Source organism: Pleurodeles waltl, chromosome 12 (assembly GCF_031143425.1).
Source record: "Pleurodeles waltl isolate 20211129_DDA chromosome 12, aPleWal1.hap1.20221129, whole genome shotgun sequence".
In the NCBI taxonomy this organism is placed as follows: domain Eukaryota; kingdom Metazoa; phylum Chordata; class Amphibia; order Caudata; family Salamandridae; genus Pleurodeles; species Pleurodeles waltl.
Window position 1 is genome coordinate 597,789,064 of NC_090451.1, and position 18,260 is coordinate 597,807,323.

The 18,260-nt window shown below is 41.5% G+C and overlaps 1 protein-coding gene across 2 annotated transcripts in view; it reads left to right on the forward strand.

Moving 5' to 3' along the window:
• The window catches only part of LOC138268293 (uncharacterized), a 173,966-nt gene that overhangs the window by 65,909 nt on the left and 89,797 nt on the right, over positions 1–18,260 (forward strand). For both annotated transcript variants that reach the window (XM_069217805.1, XM_069217804.1), the window contains exon 2: positions 14,934–15,088. In XM_069217805.1, coding sequence (XP_069073906.1) covers positions 14,959–15,088 — 130 coding nt within the window. In that variant the 5' untranslated portion in view covers positions 14,934–14,958. The remainder of the gene's footprint in view (positions 1–14,933; positions 15,089–18,260) is intronic.

Here is an 18,260-nt window from a genome sequence, read left to right on the forward strand (position 1 = left end):
CGTCGGAGAAGACAACTCGACTCACCCTTTGGGGGGCGCACGCCCAACTCATGCCTACTTGGGCCGACCGCATGGAAGCCTCATGGGTCGGACTCCATTCCGATTCTGTCCTCGGTGCCACGCCAAATATCCTTTTACAGACCAACATCTCGTCTGTAATCTTTGCCTTTGCCCAGATCATCGGAAAGAAAATTGTGAGGCCTGTCAATCCTTCTGTTCCAAAAAGACTCTTCGAGACAGGAGGGCAAGAAGACTTGAGATGGCTTCCAAAAGCACCAAACATCTCGACGTGTAGGAGGAAGAAATCATACAGACAGCAGTCTCCGTTTGAGGTTCCGCCTCGGAACAGGAATCTGAGGAGGACAGACCGATCACAGTGGGACAACATGCGAGTACGCCTGTCCCTGTACCTTCACAAAAACATAAGGCCTTCGGTACGCCACTGCTGGAAGGCCATGGCTCGGCCCGAAAAAAGACTCCCAGTGACCAAACTATCCGTTCGGCACCGAAAAAGGCCACACCTCCCAAACCATCGGAGGCAATAAAAGGCTCCGTGTCCGACTCGAGCAAACACCATTTTTCGAAGTCGAAGATTTGGAAAACCCTTTCGGAGCCAAGATCATCCACTGCGTCATCTTTTTTGATCCTGAAAAAGCCGGCTTCGGAGCCGAAAAGGCCAGCTTATACAGAGGAGCATGGACTTTCAAAGAAACTAAAAGAAAGCCACAAAACCTCTGAAGAGGAGTATCAAGTACAGCCAATACTTGAAGTTATGGACGAAAGGCAAGCCAGGATTCATATCCATAAGGAGACAGGCAGGATCCTAACAGCACCTCCTCTAAAGCCAAAGAGAAAGCTAGCCTTTCAGGAGGAATTGGACCCTATGCAGCCTCCAGCTAAAGTGCCAAAGCCAAAGGCGAAACCACCACCTCCTCAATTTTCTCCTCCTCTTTCTCCTCCTCACTCTCGACATCTCCATATCTCTCCTCATACTAGTCCTACCCCAGTGCAGTCACCCACACACTCTTTTGACTCCCAACAGGACAATGTAGATCCATGGGATCTTTATGATCCAGATCCCATTCCCAGCAATGACCCAGAGAGCTATCCTTCTAAGCCTTCACCACCTGAGGATAGCACTGTGTACAATCAAGTTTTAGCTAGGGCTGCAGCATACCATGGGGTCACCATCACACTGAACCTCTGGAAGAGGATTTTTTGTTTAATACCCTATCCTCCACACATCCAAAATACCAGTGCCTCCCCATGCTCCCAGACATGTTAAAACATGCAGATCTAATATTCAACGAGCCAGTTAAGGCACGTATAATTACGCCCAGGATAGAGAAAAAGTGCACACCTTCTCCCTCTGATCCTGATTACATAACACAACAAGTACCTCCAGATTCGGTAGTGGTCAGTGCTGCCAGAAAAGGGTCAAACTCCCAGTCATCAGGAGATGCACTCCCACCCGACAAAGAAAGCAGAAAGTTTGATGCGGCAGGGAAAAGAGTTGCATCCCAGGCAGCGAATCAGTGGAGGACAGCTAACTCACCAGCACTGTTAGCTCGATACGACAGGGCCCATTGGGATGAGATGCAAGACATAATTCAGCATCTCCCCAAAGAACACCGGAAGAGGACACAACAAGTAGTGGAGGAAGGGCAAGCCATCACAAATAATCAAATTCGATCTGCCTTCGATGCAGCAGACACCGCTGCTAGAAGTGTCAACACTGCAGTGACAATACGAAGGCATGCATGGCTGAGGTCTTTGGGGTTTAAACCCGAAATACAGCAAGCAGTGTTAAATATGCCATTCAATAAGAAACAACTTTTTGGTCCAGAGGTTGACACAGCCATTGAAAAATTACGCAAAGATTCAGACACCGCTAAAGCAATGGGTGCACTATACGCCACACCATACAGGGGATCCTTTCAGAAACTGCAGTTTCGAGGTGGATTTAGACCACAGACATCAGAACCATCCACATCGCTGGCAAAACCAACCTACCGACCACAATACCAACAAGGTGGTTTTAGGGGCACATTTAGGGGGCAGTATCCCAGAAATAGAGGGAAATTTCAGACCTCTAGGCAACCCCCACAGCACCCTAAGCAGCGACTTGTCTCATCCCCTTCCACTCCAAAATCTCTCCTGTGGGGGGAAGACTACAACAGTTCCACGCAAATTGGCAAAACATTACCACAGACAAATGGGTACTACAATTATCTGCAATGGCTATTGCCTAGAATTGATACAAACTCCCCCAATCATTCCACCAAAGTCACACAAACTATCTACAGAACACATCAATCTGTTACAGGAAGAAGTCCAATCTCTATTTCTCAAACAAGCAATAGAATCTGTACCACAAGCTCAAATAGGAAAGGAGTTTATTCGCTATATTTCCTGATTCCCAAAAAAAGATGGCACCCTCAGACCAATATTAGATCTCAGGACCCTCAATCTTTACACCCTGTCAGAACATTTTCACATAGTATCCCTGCAAGATGTTATACTACTACTCCAAAAAAACTATTTCATGGCAACATTAGACCTCAAGGATACGTATTTTCATATAACCATCCACCCTGCGCACAGAAAATATCTCAGATTTGTCATTCAAGGAAAGCAATATCAGTTCAAAGGGTTACCCTTTGGAATAACAACAGCTCCAAGAGTATTCACACAGTGCCTAGCGGTAGTCCCAGCCTACCTAAGAAGACAACATATACATGTCTTTCCATATCTAGACGATTGGGTAATAAAATCACAGTCATACGCAGTGTCAAAACCATACGAATTACATAAGACAAACCTTGCACACGCTAGGGTTCTCAATAAATTACCAAAAGTCGCATCTATAACCGGCACAAATACAACAGTATTTGGGTGCAATATTAGATACTCAAAAAGCGCTAGCATTTCCAAATACGCAAAGAATACACGCATTTCAAAATATAGTCACACAGATACAAACAAATCAACGGTACACTGTCAGATTTGTCATGAAGATTTTAGGGATGATGGCATCATGTATTGCAATTCTTCCACACACAAGACTAAACATGCGGCCCCTACAACAGTGCCTTGCACAACAATGGTCACAGGCACACGGTCAACTTCAAGATCTAGGGGGTTATTCTAACTTTGGAGGAGTGGTAATCCGTCCCAAAAGTGACGGTAAAGTGACGGATATACCACCAGTCGTATTACGAGTTCCATAGGATATAATGGACTCGTAATACGGCTGGTGGTAAATCCGTCACTTTTCCGTCACTTTTGGGACGGATTAACACCTCCTCCAAAGTTAGAATAACCCCCCTAGTGTTGATAAACCACCAAACATGCATGCCCCTTCAGCGGTGGAATTCCTCAAATCTAAACAAAGGGCGGCCATTTCAAGACCCTGTGCCTCACACCATAATTAAAACAGATGCATCAATGATTGGTTGGATAGCTCACCTCAACAATCACAACATTCAAGGACAATGGGATGCCAAACACAAACAGCTACACATAAATCACTTAGAGTTGTTAGCTGTCTTCCTATCACTCAAAGCTTTTCAGCCTCTTCTCACACAGAAGAATGTCCTTATCAAAACAGACAACATGACAACCATGTATTGCCTAAACAAACAAGGAGGGACACATTCGTCCCAACTCTCCCTTCTAGCCCAAAAAATTTGGAAATGGGCAATTGACAACCAAATTCACCTGTTAGCACAATACATTCCAGGGATACACAACCAATTGGCAGATATTCTCAGCAGAATTCACTAACAAACACACAAAAATGCTAAAATGCCAAAACTTCGCATCCAGACACCCACATCCTCTATCCAAGGGCAATGCTCTATGGATCAATTGGTCAGGGATATTTGCTTACGCTTTTCCCCCTCTCCCACTCATTTGGTTTCTAGTCAACATGTTGCGTCAAAACTCACTCAATATGATACCCATAGCACCAACGTGGGCCTGCTAACCGTGGTACACAACATTGTTAGACCTGTCAGTAGTACCACATTCCAAACTCCCAAACCGACCAGATCTGTTGACACAAAACAAAGGGCAAATCAGGCACCCAAATCCCAAAACACTCATCTAGCGATTTAGCTCCTGAGGTCATAGAATTTGGATATTTACAACTCCCATCAGAATGTATGGAGGTTTTTCAGCAAACAAGAAAACCCACTACCAGACAGTGCTACGCTAACAAATGGAAAAGATTTGTATATTCCTGTCAATCTAAACAAATTGCCCCTCTGACAGCATCAATACAAGATATTGTATGCTATTTACTTCATTTACAGAAATCCAATTTAGCATTCTCTTCCATTAAAAATACAACTTACTGCAATTTCAGTATATTTACAAAATATACAACACAGCTCCCTATTTAGAGTTCCTGTTATTAACGCTTTCATGGAAGGTTTAAAATGCATCATTCCACCCATGACACCTCCAGTTCCCCTCTTGGAATTTAAATATAGTGCTTACACGACTTATGGGCCCACCATTTGAACCTATGCTCTCATGTAAAATGCAATACTTAACATGGAAATTTGCCTTCCTAGTCGCAATTACATCTTTACGAAGAGTAAGCGAACTACAAGCCTTCACTATTGAGGAACCGTTCTTCCAGGTACACAAGCATAAAGTGGTATTAAGAACAAACCCCATATTTTTGCCAAAGGTAGTCTCTCCTTTCCATATAAATCAAACAGGGGAACTGCCAGTTTTCTTCCCACAGTCAGATTTTGTGGCAGAAAGAGCTCTATATACATTAGACATTAAAAGAGCTCTAATGTACTATATAGACAGAACAAAACCATTCAGAAAGACTAAACAACTGTTTGCAGCTTTCCAAAAACCTCATACAGTTAACCCCATATCAAAGCAAGGGTTGGCAAGATGGATTGTAAGATCCATCCAAACATGCTACATTAAAGCCAAAAGACAACTCTTAGTTACTCCTAAAGCACATTATGCAAGAAAAAAAGGTGCTACAATGGCTTTTTTAGGAAATGTACCAATGGCTGAAATATGCAAAGCAGCCACTTGGTCAACACCACATACATTCTCTAAACACTACTGTGTAGATGTTTTAGCAAGACAACAAGCCACAGTAGGTCAAGCTGTACTCAGAACATTATTTCAAACAACTTCAGCTCCTACAGCTAACCAACGCTTTTATGGGAGGACAAACTGCTTTGTAGTCTATGCACAGGATGTGTTTCTGCAGCTACACATGCCACCGAACGGAAAGTGTCACTTACCCAGTGTACATCTGTCCATGGCATGTTCTGCTGCAGATTGACATGCACCCTCCCACCTCCCCGGGAGCCTGTATTCGTTAAAAACATTTGTACATATGTATATGTGTGTGTGTATATATATATATCTATATATATATATATATATATATATATATATATATATATATATATATATATAGATTTGCATTAGCTTGGACATCTTTCTTTTCACCTAAATACTCTATCACTCCTACCTTACCCTCTGCGGGAAAACAATCTAACATGGAGTCGATGCCCATGCGCAATGGAACCGAAAAGGAGGAGTCACTCGATCTCGTGACTCGAAAACACTTCTTCGAAGAAAAACAGCTTGTAACTCTCCGAGCCCAACACTAGATGACAGAAGTAAAATGCACAGCATGTGAATCTACAGCAGAACATGACACGAACATATGTACACTTGGTAAGTGAAATTTTCCATATATGGGTGGGTGGGCGTGTGTGTGTGTGTGTGTGTGTGTGTATATATATATATATATATATATATATATATATATGTGTATATATACATATAAAAACAAAGGTTACAGGGACGTTATAGCTATAACTTGTGCTCTGAGGTAACTATAACTCACGCCATGCAGTTTTCTCATCAGTTGTTTTATTGCAAATTTTGCAGTGATATCAGTGATGCCATAGAAGGTGTCATCAGTGATGTAATAACTATAACTCGTGCCCTAATATAACTATGATTTGTGCTCTTGCCATGCACTGCTATTTACCCGACAAATTTCGGCACTCATGACACCTTTGATAACATCGTTGATAATATCAATGTATTATTTGCAGTAACATTTTTGACGAAACAACTGTGCATGGCGGGGTGAGCGAGTTATAGTTACTTGAGATAACTCTAACAGGTGAATTTCTATTGTTTTGTACATTTAATATGTGAGCCTAAATATAACGCCCCTGTAACCTTTGGTTTTTTAAAGTTATTATATATATATATATATATCAGAATTGATGTTGTGCCTGTTACCATATTTTCTGATCTAATGTACCTGTTCCTTCTTGTCCACATAAGTGCTTGCACCTATTGAAGCGTCCCATCTTCTCCTATTGTGGTCAGTTAAGCCTCTTTGTTTAAATCTGTCATTAGATTTCTTTGCAGATATGTAAACCTATCCTTTCTCATAATGTTGTGTATCTCCATTACATTTTTGTGTTTTCTTTTACTTTATTGATTCTTCCATGTTAGTCAGTGTCTCATTCATGCCCAGTTTAAATTGTTTCCCAGTTCTTTCTCCTTGTGTTTATTTATTCCCTCATTCAATTTTTTTATTTCATCTGCTAAGTTTGCATCGTCATAGATGTCACATGTGATCAGGGATGTAATATGTAAGGTCATAAACAGTGAATTATAGTGGTGCAAGTTATACTTAAGTGAGTTATGTATATAAAACTGGTGAGTTTCAGTGTTTTTTTTTTTTGCAACAGTATTTTGTTTGTCATTAGAATACCTACTTATAATTCCACTTTAACCTTTGTTTTTAATCTTTATTTTTACGTAAAGTAAGACCTTAGTATGTTGCGTCTACAGCCAAATGCCCCATACTCACCCCACCACACAAGGCATTCATGTGTGCATGGAGGGGGTCGGCCACCACAACTGGTGGCCAATCCCTCACCGTGCATGTCTTTCAGCTGCACACAGCTTGGGGTTGGCTGCTGGGCCTGGCCTAATGCTAGTCCCTGTGCCCAACCACTCTGTGGTTAGCCAACACTCTGCCACGTGGGGTTGGCTGTATGACCTGGCCATGGACACCCCCAGCAGATCCACATACCACACTAGTCCTTTAAAAAAAAAAAAAAACATGCTCAATTCTGCACAACTCCTACTGGAATAAACCGGGGATGTGCTGACTTCTACAGGAGTCCTATGGGACTGTGAAAACATGATTATTTTTTTAATTTCATTTTGTCCACAGAGAGGCTCAGCACTGTGGGACCAGGCTGCACCTACACTGGTCTAAAGGTTTCAGGGTGTCCTTTCCCTGCCCCCTTATTTTTTTAATGTTAGGACTAGAATGGTCCTGCAGGCCCAGCCAATTAGATTGCTTCATTTTGACAATTTTTTCCACAGGAGTAAAGATGTAACTTTCTGGCAAATTTGGTGTAAATCTATTGAGCCATTTTCTCTGTGTCGGTTTTCAGAAATCCCTATGGAAATTACATGGGTATAATAGGGTTTTGGGACCCACCCCAATTTTACAAAGCCCCTGCCTGATGGATCAACCCAATACCTTCCAGAAAGGGGATGAAGCTAATAAACATTTTTTTATAGAGTTTCATGAAGATTTGCCGAAAATGGCACCAAAGTTATTAGCAAAACAATAAACTCCCTTCCAAGGGAAACTCTGATTTACATGTAACTGCACAGTGGTGATCGCCACAGGTTATGTACAAAACAAGAGAGAACTCTGGGTAGTTCCCAAATTTTCAGTGGAGAGCAGCTCCTGTAAGGAACACCCTGCAACTCCAGCAGCACTCTAGATTTGCTCACCTAATCATATAATTCACAATTTCTCGCTCGGCCACTCAGTTTCTCTCTCTCTCTCTCTCTCTCTCTCTCTCTCTCAAACAAAAAAAAGAAAAGCTGTGCACTGGCTCCCTGCTCGAGTCCCACTCCGATTTCTTCAGCAGGCTCTTTCCAAAGCCTTCAATGGTCTCCCAACCTCAATGTTCCTTATCACTCTTGAACACATTTCTTTTGATTTGGGAGGCCTGTTATCAAACGTATGGTGTGACTGACAGGACCTGAACCAACACAGTAGAACCCACTCTTACTGACAGTACATATTGACATATAAAAAAATATTGACTGCAGAATATTGACACAACTTTGTGGAGAAGTGTGCGTGTGCGTGTGTGTGTGTGTGTGTATATATATATATATATATATATCATCTATCGAGAATCTTCGATTCAGTTCAAGGGCGTGAACCGTCTTTGTGTGTAACGGGGCACACACCCATGAATTGAGAATAAAGGATTTCAGTAACAAAACTATGGATCATTGTGCGTTCCAGTCCTTTAGATTGAGGTGCTTTAATTCACATAATATAGTTAGGGTACGCAGATGTGGGCTGAGGAATACAAAATATGTACTCACCTATAAATACACTAAACCTTGATGATAAAGTGCGCTGTATAGTGTGGCAGTACTCCCTTCAACTTTCCTTAGCAGCACCATTGATATCTGGGTGCATCCTGTAGATGTTGCACCTCTGAGGAAGGAGCCCTTCCTCCTCCATCCTACCCACTATTAGCACTGCAATTGACAATCCCACCTAAATGTACCTGCCTCATTTTTGCCTCACTTCTAGGGAAATGTTCTATTGCCTTTCTTCAAAATCCCTTGTATTGATGTTGTTGTGTCTGGATAGTAATGAACCTGAAATAAAAAAAAGATTGCATCTTATGATTTATGAATATAAAACAAGTCTTTTATAAAGTAACATTTTGATTACAAACAAACAGTATGTTTCCATGTCATGTAATGCACATCTATATTGGCAAGTCGTTTTCCAGACCCTTACCTGTGGTCCCACCCGTATGTTTGCCTTGGCCATTGTTAGAAATGGGGTCTCTGGTTGGCAGTCAGGTTACCCCCTGTCCCAGCAAGGACCCTCACTCTAATCAGGGTAATAGAGAATCACCCTCAGCTAACCGCTGCTTACCCTCTTGGTAGCTTGGCACGAGCAGTAGGCTTATCTTCAGAGTGCTAGGTGTAAAGTATTTGTACCAGCACACACAGTAACTTAATGAAAAGACTACAAAATGACACAACACAGGTTTAGAAAAGTAGAGAATATTTATCTAAACAAAACAAGACCACAATGACAAAAATCCACAGTACAGAAGTCAAGTTATCACAAAAAATGCAAAGAATGTCTTCATGTAATTTTAAACACACACTAACACTGTTAGCGTGAAAATGTACCTTGGGTGCGTAAAAAATAACCCTGCATGGGTGAGTGTGCGTCAGAAAGGGCTTGCGATGCGTCGATATCACTCACGAGCGAGACCTTGTGTCATTTCTCCTTTCATTGGGTCGGCGTGCGGCGTTTCTTCTCTCCGCAGGAGAGCGATGCATCGATCCGATCAGCACTCTTGGGTCCGGGCAGGCCTTGGGTTGTTTTTACACGCCCAGTGTCAGAAATCCAGCCGCACGCTGATCTGAAAACCATGCAGCGTGGGTTGCGATCTCACTAGCCTCAGTCAGCGATGCTGTGCGTCGTTTCTCCAGCCCCGGGCATTGATCTTCGGGTCGCGTTGCAGACGAGCGTTGATTTTCAAGCGCGAAGCCGGCGACCCATCGATTCTTTTCAGTCACAGATCGGAATGGCGTCGTTCTTTTCCCTGCACGGCGGTCGGTGCTTGGATTTCTCACTCTTGGGCTGACAGCTTCTCTTCTCAGTTTCCCAGGAACTGGATGGGCACCACTTAACAGAGTAGGAGTCTCTCCAGAGACTCCAGTTGCTGGCAGAGAGAAGTCTTTGCTGTCCCTGAGGCTTCAAACAACAGGAGGCAAGCTCTAATACAAGCCCTTGGAGAGTGTTTCACAAGAAGGAAGGCAACACAAAGTCCAGTCTTTGTCCTCTTACTCTGTCAGAAGCAGCATCTGCAGGATACCTCCACAAAGCACTGTCACAGGCAGGGCAGCTCTTCTTCCTCAGCTCTTCAGCTCTTCTCCAGGCAGAGGTTCCTCTTGGTTTCCAGAAGTGTTCTAAAGTCTGTTTTTTTGGGTGCCCTTCTTATACCGATTTTGCCCTTTGAAGTAGGCCTACTTCAAAGTAAAGTCTCTCGTTTGTGAAATCCTGCCTTGGCCAGGCCAGGCCCCAGACACACACACCAGGGGGTTGGAGACTGCATTGTGTGAGGGCAGGCACAGCCCTTTCAGGTGTTTGTAACCACTCCTCCACTCCCAGCACAGATGGCTCATCAGGAAATGCAGACTACACCCCAGCTCCCTTTGCACCTCTCACTAGACAGTGACACAACCAGCCCAGCTGTCAAACTGACCCAGACAGGGAATCCACAAACAGGCAGAGTCACAGAAATGGTTTAAGCAAGAAAATGCTCACTTTCTAAAAGAGGCATTTTCAAACACGCAATCTTAAAATCACCTTTACTAAAACACGTATTTTTTAATTGTGAGCTCAGAGACCCCGAACTCCACATGTCTATCCGCTCCCAAAGGGAACCTACACTTTAATCAGACTTAAAGGTAGCCCCCATTTTAACCTGTGAGAGGGACAGGCCTTGCAACAATGAAAAAACGAATTTAGCAATATTTCACTGTCAGGACATACCTTAACCATACACTGCATCCTGCCCTAGGGGCTACCTAGGGCCTACCTTAGGGGTGTCTTACTTGTAAGAAAAAGGAAGTTTTAGGCCTGGCAAGTGAGTACACGTGCCAAGTCGAATTCGCCGTTAAAATTGCACACACAGACACTGCAGTGGCAGTTCTGAGACATGATTACAGAGCTACTTATGTGGGTGGCACAACCAGTGCTGCAGGCCCACTAGTAGCATTTGATTTACAGGCCCTGGGCACCTCTAGTGCACTGTACTAGGGACTTACCAGTAAATCAAATATGCCAATCATGGATAAAACCAATCAACCATACAATTTACACCGAGAGCATGTGCACTTTAGCACTGGTTAGCAGTGGTAAAGTGCTCAGAGTTCAAAAGCCAACAGCAATAGGTCAGAAAAAATAGGAGGCAGGAGGCAAAAAGATTGGGGATGACCCTGCATAAGCAAAAAAGTCCAGTAGCCGCCATCACGGATTACATCTCAAATGACATCATAGATGACTTCACTGATAGGATCATAAAACAATTAACATATCATACATCTCCAGTAAAAGTAATAAAAAATAAACTGCAAAGCTCCTTCCATGATTTAGAAACACTCCAGAGTAATATAAAAATTCCACTACTGCCGTACGAACATGTATCCCCTGATAAATACAAACTCAAAGAAAAACGTAGTTGTCTGGTCGTATCAACCAGGAACTGATATACCATTATATACTCAGTTAACGTACAATAATCTAAACGTCAGCACACGTACAAAACAAATAGTCCAGACTCCTTACCCCCACCTCAGTATATAATCCAACACATGGCAGCTTCTATATATGGGCATGTATATGGTATTTCTGTAGCGTGAACTGAGTCGAAAGCAGTGGAGGCAAAAGTTCAACTATTCTCACAGAACAAGATGGCACCATAGTGTTGCAAAATACCATACGTAACTGATAAAAATCTGTTCTGTACTTTTCAAAAGCACTGTAAAAAACCTCTCATTACGAGAATAGCGGATTTGACTCCTAAAATGTATACATTTTTCATGCATATAATTTAAAAAATCAAACTTGATGTCACCAACAGATGTTGTCATCAATGAATTATCAGTGATGTCATCTAATATGTCATAACTTCGCATTTGTGAGGTCCTAAACAGTATGTAACTGGGTTACAAGTTATGGTTAGTTTACTTAACCCCTGGCTTATTACAGTTGTTTTTAGGGTTCTTTTGTAACCATAACTTAATTTTAACTGTATTTTTCAGTGAGTTTCTAAGGTTTTTTAAATATAGGTTAATGTCTTACAACCATATCGAACCATAACCCATGTGTATGGTTAATGTGGCTAAATGAGATATTGGTCCAGTGCATTATTTAAGAAATAAATGTATTACATCTAATTCTGAAAATATATTTTATGACAAGGCTAAAACAATTTAACACAAATAAAAGACAAGTGACTTCACATCATGAATGACAACTGGCCCTGAAATCATGCAACCAGCAGCCATATTCAGCATGTTGAGACTTATCTCAAATTGTGACGCACCAAAGAACACATGACACAGTGTTGTATGTATCCAGCGTTTTGAAGAGTAATAAGCGCTATGTGCAAACCAAGTGTGACCAACATAGATACTCCAGAAATGCTTCCAAAAAAGTAGCAAATGCAAGCATTATTACTCGAAGGACAGGCAAGGTATAGACGAGACACTGTTGAACCTGTTGTTTTCCATTGTGTACATTCCTACATTCAGCGCGTTTCATATACATCTTTGGACTTACACAGCCCATGGACAACAAGTGCATGTCCACTAATAGTATCTGCAATAGTGTAAAAGTCATCTGCACAAACATTACAGTATTACTACATATATGAACACATATTGTGGATGCTGGTAGGCTCACTGCGGTGAGTTCAATATTGGCAAATGGCCAGAGTGGAGTCTGTACTCCATGATAACCCAAAGGGCCCGACCAACTAGAGATTTTGGTCATTAGTATAAAAAAAAGTAAAAATATTAACCTGGGAATCAATTTTACATGAAAGAATTTCTTTAATAGGACACATCCTAGATAACCTTAAGGTTGGCTCCATGTATGCACCAGGGTAGGCTCACAACGATTGTTACTATATACTGTAGTCTGGTCCTGATGAATTGCCACTGACTGTGAATTAGGGCATGTGCGTCCTAAAAAGGATGCTGTATTTGACGTGAAGTGATCCTTTGATCTGAACGTGGTTTTAAAAACGTTCACATAAATGAACAGTATTTGAACAACTATTTCAGATTTTTAACATTCTGTTTTATGGGCTGGCTCTTCACAGCATAGACTTGTTGAGGTTGCAGGAGGGAACATGGGCTGCACCAGAAGTACAGGATAGTATATTTATGTGCTTCTTTCTCTTTAGGTTGTGTTCTCCTAAAACCTTTTGGAAGGTTAACTGCAAAGGGAGGTTGGCCTGTTTCTGTATTGGCTAGTACCAGCATTCGCCAGCCTTGACTTCTAGCAAGCTGGGGTATACGTTTGAAGATTATGTATAGGAAGGAAGGGCAGGCAGAGTCAGGCTGGACAAAAAAATAGGCCCCGGCCACCCAAAAAAAGTGATTGTCATTACTCATTACCATATTGCTAAAAAAAAAAGTAGGCCACGTTTTCAAATCAGGCCAATTTTGAACTTGTAAAGAAACGCTTTATGGGTATTATGTAAGGTATGTGAGACTGCATGCATTTGTGTGTGCTGCTAGCAATGTTTGTAGTAGTATGGGGGAAATCAACAGTTGAAACTGGCCCACCTGGCCATATAACAGTCCCAGAAACCACTAAAAAAACAGTCCATGCACTGATCTATTAGACCAGCCTACCGGCCTCTGATTGCACTGTACGTCGGTCCTACCATGGGGAAGGGGGACCTTTGTCAGTGGAGGTCAGGCAATATCTCTCAGACTTTAGATGTCTGGTGTGGAGAAACAAGGAGGGTGTGGCAGTGATGGGATATAGCTTCTCTGGCTCACGATGGTGAGAAGACTGAGAGAAGATATTGAGGGTTCTTCAGTTGTAAGGCAATCTCAAATGATTGTTTTGGCATTTCTCAAGAATGTATGTTTTTGTTGCTTCATTGATAAATATGTTGTACACATTAATTGGGGTTTTCTGTAGGCTTCATGCTTGTAATACATTCTGCATTAATTTAATCTCGGTTATTTGTATTAAAGACAATGTTTAAAGAAGTGCAGCTGTCTTAATTATCTCCTGGAGTCTTTATTCTCTAGGTATATCGCCCTTAATGAGCCAGTGTGTCTAAAATATATATATTTCCTAAACTGATAGAATAACACACAAGTTTATTAGTTAATTAAAACCATAAACCGTTTCCTTCCACATAAGTTTAACAGAGCAATATTAATGCAATAAGGCAATTACAGATCTTAATGAACAAAATATATAAAATTTCATTCCACGTAAAAAAATTTTTTTATTTTTTTAAAGAACTTACTAATGCTATATGACATTATATTATAGTTCCTAAACTGAGAAATTTGATATATGAAGAGTTAATTTAGAGATAATTCTGTGCTCTGCTGGGTGGAGAAGACTATGTTGATGCTGCATAAGGGTTTTACCTTGGTAGGAATCTGAAGGTGGCAGGTACGCTTTTGCTGAATGTAGAATAACTGAGGGGCAAAACGACTGTAGGTCAACAATTTTCAGACCATACGTTGCTGTTGAAGTTGCTGGAAGAGAGCCTCAAGAATCGTTCATAACAATGAAACCAATAGTGAAATCGAAGCGATTTGGTGGTGGATGACCAAGCTGTGAAGTTTTAGCTCACTGCATTGCTGTGTAGGAAAGACTTTGCTATGTTGGGGGATGTGTTGGCAGGCCTCTAAATCATAATCTACAACTGAAATCTACCTCAAATCTGCAACTCTCATGACCACACAGAAAACAACGTGTACACATTCAGTAGACAACTGTCTGAGTCAGTGCTCTACTGGCAGCCACAGAAGTTGAATGAGTAGGCTGAGCAAGCAGTGGGTGCACATGAACTCTGTTTTTGACAGTCATGTTTATTGTTCTTAAAGAGTGTATGCCCAGCAGACATTTTTCGAAGTAATGGTAAACTGTAGACAGTGATGCTAACATGAGCACATAAGCCCTTTATTTCCCTAGGAGTATATTGGGTAATAACACGAATGGGATCCTTGCTTGCATGCAACTGTTTTAGAAAATCACTCAATTTTTTACTAACTTGTAATATCACCTCCTGTTTTGTTGTTTTCAGATGCCCTGATTATCCAGGAACCACCATGGATAGCCTGATTAAGTTTTTGAGAGGCATTAAACCTACACAAGTGGGCTTTAACAATTCAGTTCCTGAAGGACTTAAGCATGAATCGTATTTTGTGCTTCCTGACCGTGACCCTGAGAATGTAAAAGGTACGAAATACCCATTATCTTTTACACTCTTTATATCTCCCTGCACTCAGAACAACTATTTCCATTACCTTCTCCTATCCCAGGGTGTCAAGAGGAATTTGATGGAGTTCTGGGCCCTTGTTCTTACTTCTTTTCTTCCGCTGGACCTGTTTAGGATGCTTGAGCGGTAAAGGAAAATTAAAAACAGCCCTTCATATCAATAGACAGGGGAACGTGTTTAGTCACACAGTAAATTCCAGGAGACGGCAGATAATATTAAAAAGTTTAGTACAAACTAAGGGCCAAACTGATGTCAATGAATCTCAAAAACATTCTCTAAAACTCCAAAATCACCAATGGCCGGGTAAAGCTTTGAATGAGATTAAATCATACAAGCAAAAGGCATACAAGAATTTCAGTTGATGCAGTACAAAAGATGGGGAACAGGATATGTTGGTCTGTATATGTTTCGGCCCTCTTGTGTAATGAAAAACTATGTTAATCTAAATATCCTAACCTAAACTAAAGCAAAACCCTTATTGAGTCTCAGGAAGTAGGAAAGAGTGAGCATAACGGAAACATCAGTAGAAGTTCTGATAGAGAGGTGTTGCATAGAATAAAGCCACACAGAATAATAAGGGCGGAGAGGTCTATACCCTTCCAGGTCTCAAGTGAATCTGCTTTTGTCCTAATATGTGAATACCAATTAAACTTACAGAACCTTCGAGAAATCCATGTAATCAATGCCAGTAGTTTTCCATCTTCCTTAATGTCGAAATGGGCGACTCCCCTCGAGTTTCTCATCCCAAGAATTTAACATCAGTACGACCTTGGATGTCTCCCGGCTCTTGGTACACAAAGGGGAGTCTTTTCTTCTTAGTTTGTTAGAGCTTATTGTCCTTGCAAAGGAATCATTCTGGACTTAGACAATATGACTTTCAATAGCTGTAGAATCACACAAACGCACCTGCAAAGAAAAACATTGCAGCACAAGCAAAACTCCATGTTGAAGGTTAAACAAGACCAAATGTTTAAGGCTTTTTGGTGATCCTAACTCAATAAAACAGTTGATATACATGATTATAATAAGTGCATCTTGAATTAGAAATGAAACATGATTGTGTAGTTTCAACGAAACAACATAAGTTAAAATTCATTCATAGATATAAATGTGCATGAGTACTAAAGTTTAGCATGTTAAAGTCAAGCATTAGAACCACACATATATATATGGGTCACTAGTTTTCTTTCGTGAATGCACCTTCAATAATACGATTTGGGTGCCCCACCTCACATTAGTAACGTTAGGGCACACAATATATCTGATGTTTAATACATTGTTAGGTTATTTCTGTAACGTAAGAGGGTACAAACAAATTTATGCGTCACCAAATACATCCATTAAAAAGCGCATCCACCTTTGAGTCTAGGATTCGATTTATGACTGATAATGCCAAGACTGTGACAGATTCCTTTAAATTTTTTATTTTTTTTAGATACTCGATGATATATTGATTTGATTGGGCTCCAGGCAAAGACCTTATTTGTTTGTTAAATGATTTCTAATTTGGCCTTGTATGTGGCAGACTTTCTGCTCAACTTCACTATAGCTTAGCACCACTCATTGTCCATCTGCTCTCCGCATTCCCTCTAATTATCTGGGTTCGGGTAGCCCATTCAAAAAGTAGATTACCCTTCTCACCCATCAGGTTTAGGCATGCCTGTCAGGCTTTCTCCGACTCAAAAATGCCTTTTCACTCCTCCATCTTTCCTTTCTCCATTTCACTCATTCATCTTTACATTCATCCTTTTGCTCATTCATCCACCCATCCTTTCACTCATCCATCTTCCAATCCATCCACCCTTTCAACTTATCCATCCCTTCACTCCATCCATCCACTAATCCGTTCTCTCATTAACTATCCATCCTTCCTTTTACTTATCCATCCAACCACCCTTTCACTCATCCATCAATCCTTTCTCCATTTCACTTATCCATCCATGCATCCAACCACCATTGCACTCACACGTCCATCCATCTATCCATCCATCTACCCTCTCACTCATCCATTATTTCACTCTCATCCATCCTCCCTTTCACTCATCCATCCACCTCCAACCACCCATCGATACTCCTTTTCACTCATTCATCCATTACTTCACTCATCTGTCCTTATATCCATCCTTTCACTTATCCATCTATGCATCATTTCACTCATCCTTCCATCCACCCTTTCAACCCTGTTCATGCATGCTGCCTTTTACTCCATCTATCCTCTCATAAATCCACTCATCCACGATCTATTTACCCTTTCATTCATCATCCATCTTTTCAGTCATTTATCCATCCTTTCTCTCATAATCCATCCTTCCACCCTTGCACACATCCAACTTCCCTCCCTTTCACTTATCCATCCCTTCACCCATTCATCTATGCATCTATCCATCCACCTCTTCTTTCACCTGCCCATCCACAATTTCACTCACACGTTCATCTACCATCTCATTCTCTCACCTTCCAACACTTTCGTGTTAATTATGAGCCTTTAACTGCTGAGTTGCTGACAGAAGAGACCCATCAAACCCCACCCAGCTGTAGCTGCTAAAGTGTGTGTGTAGGGGGAGGTTGACAACGCCCCTGCTGGGATAAAACTAAACAAATGGTTGTATCCACCTCTCCACCTGTTGTACCTGCAGTTAGAGAGCAGAGGTACACCCCACTCCTCTACTAAGTAGACGTCAAATTGTTTCCCAGCTGTGTTGGGTTGTCAAACATGCACATTTGTTCTCTTTTAGCCCTGCCAGCCCCCCCCCCCCCCCCCCCACCCCCCCCAGCCCTCCCATGCTATGTTATGGCCAGATATTTGCAGTGCTGCATTGTCATTGGCGGGCTCTGCTACACTTTTGTAGTTAAGGGTAACTTTATGCCTTGCTCTCAAGGATTCCACCAAAAATTGGGGCTTGTTTTCTGATTGTTCGATTTGAATCAACATCAATGTTGACGTAGTTAATATTGTCTTTTCGACTATATGTTTAGTGTTATGTGTGTTGTATTTAATTAGTATTGTATGTAAGTAAAGTTTACTATCAATTCAGGAAAGTACCATTTGATTATTAAGTGTGGTTCTGAGATGGACTAATAGTCTCCAAAGTATTCTTTGAAACTTCACTAGCAGTGGGGTGTTGGGTAGCA